A 13608-nucleotide genomic window follows, 5' to 3' on the forward strand; every position below is an offset into this window, starting at 1 on the left:
ACACACACCATTCACTCATTCTCAAGTGCAGTCACACCATCTTCCTCTTTCTTTGTTTTGTTAAACGATTCCAGTTTTCTTCAAATTTCATCCTTAAAGAGTTTCTAGATTCATAAAAAATTCAGATTTCAAGAAATCTCTTGCTATCATTTTCCTCATGGCATGCATTCTCACTATTTTATTTGATTTTCAACTATTCTCTTGTTTTTATTTGATTTTCAACAAGCATGAACAAACTTCATAGTGCCAAATAATGGAATTCATTGAACCAACTCATGCAAAAGTAATTTGGGACTTGATGAAACCCCTACATAAGAAAAAATTTCAAAACTCTTCCTTGCTACCGGTTTTTATTCAACCACTGACCTTCTAGATTTAAAATTCTTTTTAGCAACTTTAAAATATTTTAAATTTTTTTCCAAAACTTGTATAATTTTTCTCACTTCTTGAACTTGAATTTAAAATTTCGTTTGAGTTAGAAAGCAATTATGGAATAGAAGATATAAACGAGTCTTTAGGGGGGCTCTGTTTTCACGCAATTCTGGACACCCGAAATCTTCTTGTAAAAATAAAAAAACAGATGACTTTTTAAATTTGACTCTATATTTTTCCTTAATTCTAGACTTCTTGAAATTGATCTTAGACATATAAAATATTAAAAAAAAAATGTGCATTTTTGAGGGAGATATGATTTTTCAAAGTCGTACCTACTGTACATAATGAAGTCTGGACATCGGATTAGTTGGAGTGTTTTAAAAATATTTTGAGTACTTCTCGACCCTAGATTTATTTTTCTTGTGATATAGACACTTTGAAAGATGTGTGTGATTTTTTTTTTAATGATTTTATGTGATCTTTTATTATTTTTAAAAAATTTGTTTATGCATGTCACTATTTTTTTTTTTTACCTAATTTGGAACTTTTGGAACTTTTGGGTGTCTTTGCTGCAATTTGCCATTTGAATGAGTGTTTGGCTTTTGGTATCTTGTTCTAGATGTATAGGATTTTTTTTTTTTTTTGTTTTTAGTTAAATTCCACTCCAGGATATTTTTCAGAAATTGTTTTGTGATGCTTCCTTTTCTAACTGCATGCTGATGGTTTTATACTTTACTTGAAATAGTTATTATTTTTGGAGTCATTTGATTTATCCTAGCTCAATTTTGGCTTTGGTATTGTATATTAGACATAATAAAGATGTTATATAATATATATACTTGTCCTAACCACTCTAGCCTTTTTTGAGGAATCTTGTAAATCATGCATGCTATCTAGGTATGCTCTCTATCGCTTACTTTTCAGAATTCTATGAATATGCATGTTGTTATGAGCCTTATTTATGCTTGATGTGATCCTTAGGTGCTTAGATGTATGCTTGGATAAAACACATATTGTGTGCTATATTTCTATACTAACTTTGATGTTTTATGATAGCGTTTGAGAAACAGTTCAGGTACTAAATCTTCTTTATGATTATGATTGGTTTTTCTTGTTTGACATGCTATTTTTTTTTAAATCACCTAGCTTACCTAGGTATCTATAATCAACCAATTAATTGCTTAATTTCCCTCAACTTAGTTAGTAGAGACCTCTGTAGGGCTTAAAGGGGTGCTACCTTTTAGAAGTATCTTCCCAATAGGTAACCTGATCCCCAAACCTAGACTCGGGTTTTTCAAAGACACGTTTTTCCAAAAACTATGGAGTCACTTCTTTAGGGTTTTCTTTCTTGTTTTAATTTCCCTTTTAAAATAAAATAATATAAGTGGTGACTCCAACTTTTCCAAAACCAAATTTTCACCAATAAAAATGAGTTTTTATCATGACTTTATAATCAATATCATACAGACTATATGTTATGGTACTAATATTATCTCCATCAAGAAGAGTTTTCATCATTCTTAGGTTTTATGGAACCAAATCGGTTTTTATTTTGGTATGAAAGGGAACCATTAGAATGTTATTGATATAAATTATTGACATTTAATTAAATCAAATATTTATTGCATATTAGTATTGAGTGCACACTTCGAAAATTCATATTTTTTATCTACACATTATATTATTATTGGATTTTACAAATTATATCATATTTAAATTGTTATCTCCAATAAAGCAACTTTAATGTGTATTATTATTTATTTTATCATTTCTTAAAGTTTATCTCAACATTTTTCTGAATTTTGATTCATTTCCATTCTACTAATATTTTTTCTAGATTTTCATAAATATTCTTTTTATATTTCTCAAAATTTCATTAAAATCTAACCACCCATATTTTGATCCTGATTATGCATAGGTTTGGGTTACCTCAAACTACAATTACAAACCTAGTTAAGATGTTTACAAGAGAAGACATGTGGGACTTCACCAAAAATATGGGATACACTTGATGCACTCTACCTCATATCATGCACAAGCCAAGGGGAAAGAAAAGTCAACCAATAACGAGGGGGGGACTACTCGGAACATTATAGAAAGCAACCCTAAGTGGTAGCATGAGCATCTTCCAAAATATTTGTGAGCATACCATATTTCCCAACATTCAAGCACAGAAATAAACCCCATATGCTTTTAAATTGAAGAGGTTTTGGCATTAAAGATTTGCTTCCCAACTTTGAACTAAATGCTCCATACAGTTTATGTACATTGAAATTGTTGAAGGAAGCACAGTTCAAGACATTAAGGAGATTAATGTCAATCACATTCTCAAAAAATGAGGATTGATTGTTTGTATTGATATTTGGAATTGTTGAATAATTATTAGAGTTGATATATGAATAGAGAAATTTATTCATCTTTTTTTTTTTTTTTTACATAAAGTGAATGGGTTGTGGAATAAATGACAAGCTCCACCTAATTGTTCAAAAATTTTCCTCTTATATACACTACAGTGTAATGTACCTATAACTTGGCTGCAAATTTCACAGAAAATACCTATAGTTTCTCTTGCAACTATAAGATTGCCCATATACCTGAAGAAAACAAACATGGCAAATGCTAATTTATCCATCATCTACGCTTTGATCTTCTGCGCTTTCCAAGAATTTTTAGCATGTTGTTAGTGACATCGGGAGGGGACTCATCTTCGCCATATTCACCCTGACTGTTGTCAGATGTGTGAGTCAACCAGGCCAATGCCTCTATGGCTGCATCCCTCTCTGCGAGCTGCTTGTTTTTCTTGGGCTTCCCCACAAACTGCATTCCCTTGAACTCCACCAGTGCCCTGAATTCATTTGTTTTGAGGTGCTTTGTTTTGTATTTTGGAGGGGAATGCCCTGCTCGCATCAGAAGAGTTTGTAGTAAGCTCTTTGGGTTTGTTCCATCTTTTGTAAATCTGTTGCTGTCACAAGGCTCCCTTGGTTTCTTGCTTTCACGCCCAAATACAAATCTCCCTTCACATTGATCTCCTGATACCAGCTCCTGAATGCCAAGCATAAGGTACTTTCCTTCCTTGTGGATGTCCAAGCTAGGATTTTGAAGCTGCATCATCACATCACAATTACAGTTTAGAGCCAAAATTACATGTGGTCAGGAGCATTCAATACTTAATACTGAAAATTTCCATGTTAAGTGCACTAAAATTTCCATTTCATTCAAAACGGACAATTCAGAACTATAAAATTGAAGTCACAAAATTTACCCTCCTTTTCGAGTTTAATAACAAAGTTATCTTTCAGCAGCTCAAAAGTTTTCAATGTAATGATTTTTACAGTTAAAAAGATCTACTGGACTGCAAAAAGAGATTAAAACAACCACATATGCTACCTTTCTCTAAGTACCCATTTTTTCTCAGCAAGTAAGCATACAATATTGACACAAAATAATACCAACATAGTAATAGAAGGGTATTGGATCACTTGGACGCATTTGAGAAAAAGATTCATGTTTCAGATATGTATTCATTGTCTCCCAAAGCACATATTATTATGAGATGCAAGATTGTGATCAATTCATGAATTTCCTAGTCTATATTCAACATTCAGCAAAGACATAAAGCTCTCTGCAATACTTTAAAAATTATGAAACTTCAAATTATTTAAATTGCAAAAAAAGAAGGTATATAGATTCATGTAAGAAATATCCAAAAACATGAGACTAATATAAGACCCAGGTTTTGATTATGATAAAAATTGTTGATAAATAAGGAATTTTTCAGGTGCCTGAAGAAGGTGCATTATCATAAAAAGAATGGAACACTGTGTGTGTGTATGTGTGCAGTTTTACTCAGTTCCATTCTTTTTATGTCTTTTTTTTCCTGACAGGCCTCCATTCTTTTTATGATTACGCTCAACTTTGTGTTTATTTAGGCATATTTCTTTTTTTAAAAAAAGAATAAGATTCAGAATTTACTGGACAGTTAATATGAGTGTGTGTGTGTGTGTGTGTGTGTACAGACACATGGAAGCATGAGACTAGATTTTATTGACATGAAAAAACAAAAATAGCATAGCAAACAGCCAAACAACATCACCGCCTTTGCCTTGAAAGGTTTTTATTCCTGTTTTTCTTTTATGGATTAGAAAGATCAGGTGATAATCCCTACAAACTTCTACAGAATAATAATAAAATTAAGCTATGAACTCTTAAATAAACACAGATCTAGTTCCTCCCTTAGCCAGCCCATTGACCTAATTAGCAAAGCCTAGAGGTCAAGAATCCTCCTTTTCTAATCATCACATTTCCAAGGACCTCTACACAACATAGAAGCTCAGGAGAGAACTGAGAAATTCCTTCTACAATTAGGCTCCCAACCCCAAAGCCAGAGAAGACGTAGATCGTGTCTACCCTACAAGCTCCACAGATCATCATGATACCCTTAGGCTGGAATTTCCCAAGAAGCATCCATCAGAAGTCAACTTAATGCTGACATTCGGAGGCGGGCCCAGTGGGCAGTATTAACTTTTCCTTGATTTGCAAAGAGAACCACCTCCATCCACAGGTGTCATATATCCATGAGAGAGCAGAGATGCTAAGAACAGAACCTTATGTCATCTCATCTCCTTGTTGCCCTCATTATTCCCAAAAGATTGTAGCATTGTTTTCCAATCGAATCATCCAAACAATGCTAAGATAACCCATGAACCTAGTATTCTATTGAACGCACAATGTACATCATGCTCTCAACACCCTAAAAACTCCACGCTTAATTCACTTTATTTTATTTGGGGCACAGGAGGGATGAATCTGATGCGCAGCCACTTTCATTCTTTTTGAGACTCTTACCAAGCGAAAGGCATGCTCCATATCTGCACATGAAGAGACAAACAAACATGCAGACAAACAAATCACAAATTTGTGATCATAGGTGAGTAGATGGGTGGAGGACTCAAATTTGTTAACCAAATACCATGATGAATCATCAACTCTCCTAAAAGCTTAAACTATTTAGGATTTTGGCCCATAGTACATATCATGTTCTAACATCTTCAAATTAGGTGTTTAGGTTTATACCTAAAACCTAATTTTTAGGCTTTTTCGTAATTTAATAATTAGTCATTTTGTTTGATTAATTCTGGATGGAGTTAGTTTACCTAGGGATGATCTATTATTATATTCAATAAAAATAAGTCAAAATGGGATAAAAAGAAAAAAAAGAAAAAAGATCTTAATTAAATAATTGAAGACATCTTGGGAAATCCAAAGGTTAACACAGAAGTAATGAGGGATTTATCAAGGGTCATTTGTAGAATTCACCAAGAAGTAGGAGAACCTAAGGCCTTGTTTGGTAACTGTTTTTGAAAACAGTTCTGAAAAATAGTTTTTAAAAACATTTTTGAAAACCGTTTTATAATGTTTAGTAGAACAAAAGTTTGTTTGAGAACTTAAAATGTTTTTAACCTGTTTTTAATATTTTTAAAAATAATTTTTATGTCCACACCTTTATTTTTAATCATTATATAAGTGAAAACAACTAAAAAATGTTCTCTGAAAATACCTTATTTTCTATTTTCTAATAATAGAAAACAGAAAACAATTTCTAATTGCCAAACATGTTTTCCAGTTTTTTTGTTTTAGAAAACAGAAAACTATTCTTGAAAACAGTTCCCAAACAGGGCCTAAATGTCCTAGAGTTCTTTAAACCTTTCATTTTGAAGACACAAGGTGTCTGTTAACTTAGGAGAAAGGAAAACAAAGAAGAATCACAGAAAAGGGAGATTTCTATGTTTCTTTAGGATATCCAAAGTCGGAGATCAAACATTTTTTTATCTTCAAGTTTTGGAAGCCTAAGAATATAGGTTTTGAAGTACAAACCTAGAAAGTGGCAAATCTTGCCATGGAAATGTTAAAGCCTTCAATATGAAATTCACAGTGTTGTTCATGTCAAATGATATTCCACGGGTTAGATAGTTTGTGAAACTGTCTCATTACATGAGCTGTCCCCTTTATTCTTTTTTAAAAAGGAAGGAATTCTGCCTGCCTCACTTTCTTAGATTCTCATCAACAAAATCAAAATCTCTTATTCATACCCACATCCACAGATATCTGCTAAAACCCACAAATTTTTGTTAACCAAAAAAAATTGCCTTGTTCACCTGCTGAACCAAAATCAGGGATAGATTAACCAGTGTCCATTGGATACAAAACCGAGATTGAAACAACACCCTTCAGAAACATTGAAAAATTCAAGAAAGGACCCAATTCTCCCTAAATTTACTATCTACCAACCTTCTTTTGATATACTAAACACAAATCCAAAACCTAAAACAATAAGATCTGTTCATATCTGGGTTTGTACAAAGTCTCAGGCCCATGACACTATCTGAGCTATCTGGCCCTGGTTGACAAGGAATAAGTTTCAAACCTCACACCATGGTGTAAGTGTGTGTTAGATCTGGACCCTACCAAGCAGGGGCATTATTGGCCTTGGGTACCATTAATTGAAATTGTTCTACGCATCAGTTTCATTTGGAACACATTGAAGCTAGCCACCCTGATCAATCCTAGCCAGCAGGGGGTTAAGCTGTTGGCTTTCAATTTTGTATCTGGACGCTTAAGGGTAATTGTGAAAATTATTTGATATTTTGATCTGTATTTATTATCAGATTCAGAACTCTCAGTAATCCATACTATTTGAAAACACATATGCCTGAACATAAACACATATTTGAAAACATGAGAATTTTTTGAAAGCATTGGATATTACTTTTTTTTTTTTAACTTAATCATATTTATACTTGTCATTTGGATATGAAACCATAGGTTTAAAAGTTTGTGAGCTACCATATTGTATTATGTGCTCTTTACTGAGTTCTTGAGCTCACCCTTTAATTATCTCATTTCAGACGACTACAATTCAAGCAAGGAGTAAGCTACAACAGGATATGTTTGAATTCTGGCGTCAGAGCTGGATCTGGGAGGATTGAGAAACTTGAACTTCAGTTTTCTGTTGATATTAAGGAATTAACTTCTTACTTTCCAGTAGGTTGTTTGAGATTATTAGATGATACAGTTATGTTTCAGAGTTTGTAGCTTATTATTTGGAAGTCCCTCTTAAATCTTCTGTTTACTTTATTCTGGAGCTCTCTGTGTTAGCAAGTTGCTTCTATGCTTATTTCCTCCATTAAGTCAAGCTCATCCTGTGAAGTAGCCTTCATACCCGTAGAGTAAGAAAAACAACCTTCAGCATGGTCACAAAGAAAGGGACAATGAAAAAGCAGGATAGCAAGTTCCGACAATTCATAAATCATAAAACACATCTACTGAAGTGATGATTGTATAAGACCTCTTGGTTTCAAGTGTCAAAGGACAGCTTTGCTGTCCACACTTCTTTCCTTATTTTAGCCCACCCTTCTTTCCTTATTTTAGCCCACAATTGTTTCCTTATTTCTCCATTTATTATTCTGTACAGTTAGCATACATTATTTGACAGATTATAGTTTACATGTATAGGGCTAGAATCATGCTGGAATTTATTTGCTTTTATTTGCTTTCCATGTATAGCATCCTTGTAAAGTCTATATATAATATACAAAACTCAAGGCCAAGGTATTCGGCCATTCACACAATATTTTGACATCAAGCTTAACATAGAATTCATCTTTGCATGATCCAATAACCGTGCAAAATCTTTGGCCATTTGGGTTTCAAAGAGGGATGATTGGTGAACTTCCATCTAATTCAGCTTGAGGAAATTGGTCAAATTGTAACTCAAATAGAATTGGAATAAGAATTTGGAGAAAAACTTCCCTATACATGAGATAGGAGAAGAGAAGATGATCATCAATTTCAGGGTCAATAAGATTTGAGTAGAAGTTGAACAACAAGGAGATTTAATGGACAGAAAAATGAAGATACGCATGGAAGTTTCCCATCGCACCAAAATTCTAAAAAGGTGAGGAAAGAAGGACTTAAAAGGTTGACACAAATCCTACCAAACTGATTTTACATCCATCAAAAATGGATCTCAAATGATAAAATACATTATGATAAAAAGACAAAGGTGCAAATTTCTCACCATTGAACTGTTACTCCAGCCATTATCCTCCAGCATCTTCTTTCATAACAGATTGTGAAATTGAGATTAGCTCCTTGGAAGTGTGCAAAATCATTTATAAATGACACTCTTCCTAAAAGTAGCCCTCCTAAACCTAAAATCTCTCTTTGAGTCAGGTACAACCGCCTCCCACAAAACTGACTCTCTTAAAATCTATCCATTGCCCAGACCATTAAATCTTGGGTGCTGTCCTAACTGGCCTTCTAAATATAGAGATGAAATGTGTCAAAATATGAGACAAACAAGAATAACTCAGATAATTCTACCTATTGAGGGTGGATAACCCTCTTCCAACCATCCAGACATCTAGACATATAAGTAACTAGGTCGCACATACAGGATTATAGGGTTACCTCAAAGCTGCTGCAGGCAAGGTATTGCAAAGTCACTAGGGACCATGCAAATTCCTTCTCTAACAAAGTGAAGCAGAACTATAAAAAAGGTGAAGAGGAAAGAGGGCTAATCTTGTTTCTAAGTTAAACTTTACATGATTGAAAACAGAAAGAATGATACTTATCATTATAAGGAACAAAATAACGAAGCATTGCATTAAAATAGACATGCCCACACACATAGAGTAGGATTTGGAGAATGAAAATAAGAAACTGCTCCAGTGCCTTGCTGGAAGATGCATGTTAAAAAATGCCTTTTATACTTACTTTCTTTTGTAAAAGCTTATCAAATTCCTCTTTAAGCTTCCAATAGCACTCTGCCAAACTAGGATCCATGAAGAAATCAATGTAACCCTCCAACATTTTCAAATGCTCAGCCTGAAACAAAGGTAAATTATTAATTACATAATACCAGTAGTTACCAAGTCAAATGAAAAAAGAAATTCCATATAGTTAAATTACACCATAGAGAACAGAAGCTACTATAAATATTTTTAATGGAAGAAATTACCATTGCTCCACGGCTCAGAGTACCACCAAAAAGGATCAGTATTGAATCAGATATCCCAGTAGAATCCCGTATAAAAACTGTATTGACCTTCACTTTTTCACCAAAGACAAGCCAAGGGTAGGGAATTGTCTGGTAACGTGCATTCACAGAATTCTGAAGGGGAACAATGAGCAGTATCAAATGGTTGTAGAAATGCTCTGAAATGTCCAGTAAAATAGGGAATACTATAAGGAGAAATTGAAATAAATAAAGAGGAATTTTTATAACCATAGCATTGGCAAGAACTTCTCTTCACCTGGTCAAATGATTTTTATTAATTATAAGTTTTTATCATTTCATAGCTCTGTCAATCTAACCAGCAGAAAAGCATAAAAGATCAATAAGTTCAGGAAATACCCACACACACATAATTGTTAAAAAATTCCAATACCATGATATGATACATTGATTTACACACACAAAAATAGATGGTTGTTAAAAACTTACAATACAATGATCAGGTACATTTTTCGTGTAAATCAATACATGTCATCAGTCTGCATATCATATTAGAGTATCTTATGGTAATATGCAATACAAAATGCAATAGAATGATACATATACCTTTAAATACTTTTTATAATTTCTAAGAAAAATCAAATTAAAGAAAATAAAAACATAAAAAATCTTGGAGATTAGTATATTAATTATTTAAAATGTACTTGAAGGTTAGAAATTAATCATAAAAAGGAAAGACAAAGGTAAAATTAATCCTACATGAAAAAGTTATTTACAAAAGGAACACATGAAATATTGAAAGTTAAATAAATTTACTCTTGCAATGAATATTTAAATTTGTAATTTGAATTATTTACCAAAGGAAATTGTAATTTGAATTATTTAAATTAGAACATTGAGAATAATGGTGAATAAAAACTTCTAGATAACATTAGTTTTCCATTTTTGTTGAATTTTTTTCTTTCTCTTTCTTTTTTTCCCTTCATTGTGAGAAATGGAATAACAAAAAACATGGAAAGCAGGAACTTTGAAGATGACATATACATATCAACAACACATATTAGTGCATCTGAATTTGAAATTAAAACTCATAGCTAAAAATTTTAAAAGATGATTTTTATAGATTTTGTAACAAATTAATGTGTTATTTAACTTATTTCATAAAATTAATTATATTTTAATCTTTCAATATATATGCATATTATATATGTATGCATATAACCTTTTTACTTATTCATTACATATACAACATACCATTACGATATATCACATGTCAATATAAAAAAGGGATACATGATATAATCTACAAATTAACAACTATATGCACGTGTGTGTGTGCATGGGTGTGATACCATACTTTTCTTTCTGATTCAAAACAACAGCTCATTTTGTTTGAATAAAACAAATGGTAGAAGAAAGATGATATACCCTTCAAGAAAAAAAAAAAGAAAAAAAAGAAAAAGAAAAGGAACAGAAAAATTACAACAGTCATTAGTTTAACTTTTCTATAAGTTGCAAGCCAAGTAAAAGCCCTAATTTTTGGTGGAACCTTGGATGTTCAAATCAAACTGGCCAAATGGAATATAAAAGAAGAATTGCAATATCACAAAGCTTAAAAAAGAACTTTGAAAAGACAGACCAGGGATCAATCATCAACCCCATCAAGAAAAGAAGTAGATAGATATAGAGTAAAGAAATCATAAGCAATGAGGGCCCATATATTTCAAGAAAAGGATAGAGGACTTATATGGAAATTGGGAATAAAGTTAATTTGAAAATAAAAATTAAATTGAGAATTTAAAAAATAAAATCTTTCCAAAACTTTTAGGTAATTTGAAAATGAATTTATTATGAGGAATCTTTCAAATCATTTTTAACTTAGAAAAGAAAATATTGCCAAATCTTTCCAAGATTCTCTAAGTTTCCTAAATTATTTTTTGGTAAAATATGATTTTTAAATTGGGTCAAAGTCCACTACGTTTTCTCTAATATAAAGATGCCTCTTGGGAGAGTTCTCTTGCGAACTCACACACCTAAACTTTGAGTCATTATTCTCCACACTTAATCCAAAACTATTATAGCTTTTCAATTTTGTTTATTGACTTTGTGGTGGAGGATCGCATCCTCTCAAGGTGTTCAGGAGTCACGGTGGTGCTGCATCGCAAATGTGAGTTTAAGTGTAGGTATTGAGGTGTAAGTCTCAATGAGTAGCAATTGTTAGGAAATCTATATACCTAATTCTTCATAGTTAGTAGATTATAACTCTACGATCTTCATCCCATGGTTTTTACATTTGCAAATTCCATGAAAGGCATTGTAGGTGATTCTTTATGTAACTCTACGATCTCTAACCCCATTAGCCCCATGACTCTAAGGCTTTGAACAACATCCCATTGGTACTAGGTCTACAAACTCTCAGATTACACAACAGATTGTAATAAGCTTGAGTAATCACTTCCTTAACTTATTCTCCTCATTGAGTTTGTTGAAAGAGAGAGAGAGAAAACCTTAATTCTCATTCATATGATTAACTTCTTACAATAGAGAAATATATATACAAGGCTAGGTTGAACTAACTACCATACATGTGACCTATATTAAGAAAGGAAAGAAAGATTGTACACTATAAATACATTATATTCAATAGAGTTAAACCCCATTATATTTGATCTTGTCTAAAAGTTTCTTTTGCAATGCACATTAGCCAGCTTATGAAAAAATTTAGTGTGTTTGTCTCCATCTTTCAACCAAATCTCTCTCAATCATTGTCACTAAGACGCTTCTTCTAAAGATGCCCACTTACAATACTCTTCTTTGACTGTCCTTCTAGCTTCAATCTCTTCAAGAGAAAGAGAAGATTCCCTTTCCTCTGCGTCTCAAAAACCCACTTGATTAAAAGTCATCTCCATTCTTACAAAATATGTTGTTTTTATTTTATTTTATTTTTTATTATAGGTCTTACAAAATATGTTGGTGAAAACCTCCTTATTCCAAGCCTTCAAATTAGACTTCAATGCTTTCATCTTAGAAGCTAAAACCACTAAAGTTATATCCCATCCACCAACTCTTAATCAAGCCTTTGAACTCATCTGTTTTCAACTATATATTTTCAAATATGAAAAGTATGCCACCTCTTCTTATCTCTCCCCCATCTGGCAGGATTGGAGAATGATTTGACACTGGCTCGACAATGTGCTTTGCATGAGCCTACAGAAATGACTCTCCTATCCTTCTGACACCAAAAACCGATCTAGCCTTAACTTAGGTTGATTGTTTGTCCTACCACACCCAATAAATGGACCCCTCATGTAAGTGGAGATCACATAACTCAAGCTCCCCTATAATATTTAAGAACCTCTTCATGGGATCAATCAATCTCTCCCCTGTAGTATGATCACATGGAAAAACAGACTACACACTAAGGATCATCCCGCATCCCCTTACTAGCCCCAAAGTCGGCCCATAGGCTCTCCCTCTCCCTTCGCCTAGTTCACCTATACACCCTAGTAAAAACCCACACAAAATCCATCCTTGCATGACCTGAACCTACAAGAAATAGAAAACACCCCCCACCTCCAATTCAAAGAGTTACACCACCTTATTGTCCCAGAAAACTAACACCACCCGCAAGCCCCCCTAGATTCCACAACCCCCCACTCCAAAAATCTACCCACCCTTAAGCTTCTTACTATCTCCACTGACATGATATGAATTTTCGTTACTTGAAGACAAACTATATCCACCTTCAAGGAGAGGATTAAAGCCTTGAGAATGTTCCTTTTTTTGCCTATCATTGGCTCATTTCACATCCAAGAAATGATTCTTAACTTCATGATCAAACAGAAGCCGGTTCCCATCCTTCCTTACCCAACACACTCTCCTTCTACCTTCTTCCCGCCTAAAATTTACTGAGCACTCTAATCTTCTCAGTTCCATTTCAAATTTCACAAAGCAAGTCTTTTGTTTCTTCTTAATGATAAGTCAGACATTCATCTCATTTCTTGCTTTCATGTTTTGAAGAAGGGTCGTTATCTCTAGGTCAAAGCCCTCTGTCGGCAATCCCAAGAAATTGCTAAGGTCTATCAAATCACTATTCGACCAACCTTCAGTAGAGGAGACCCCATTTGGTTCCTCCCAAAGACCACCCCTTCCCTAATAGCCTTACCCAATGAGCCTTTCACCACGTTCTCTGTGTTAGGAGGAAACTCAATGAGCCT

The 13608-nt window shown here is 33.3% G+C and overlaps 1 protein-coding gene across 2 annotated transcripts in view; it reads right to left on the reverse strand.

Moving 5' to 3' along the window:
- Positions 1-2763: 2763 nt before the first annotated feature.
- The window catches only part of LOC100251493 (DExH-box ATP-dependent RNA helicase DExH3), a 75892-nt gene continuing 65047 nt past the window's right edge, over positions 2764-13608 (reverse strand). For both annotated transcript variants that reach the window (XM_002269751.5, XM_010666899.3), the window contains exons 17-19: positions 9395-9547; positions 9151-9261; positions 2764-3477 (exon numbers count right to left, since the gene is read on the reverse strand). In XM_002269751.5, the coding sequence (XP_002269787.1) occupies positions 3007-3477; positions 9151-9261; positions 9395-9547 (735 nt within the window). In that variant the 3' untranslated portion in view covers positions 2764-3006. The remainder of the gene's footprint in view (positions 3478-9150; positions 9262-9394; positions 9548-13608) is intronic.

Source organism: Vitis vinifera, chromosome 18 (genome assembly GCF_030704535.1).
Source record: "Vitis vinifera cultivar Pinot Noir 40024 chromosome 18, ASM3070453v1".
NCBI lineage: Eukaryota > Viridiplantae > Streptophyta > Magnoliopsida > Vitales > Vitaceae > Vitis > Vitis vinifera.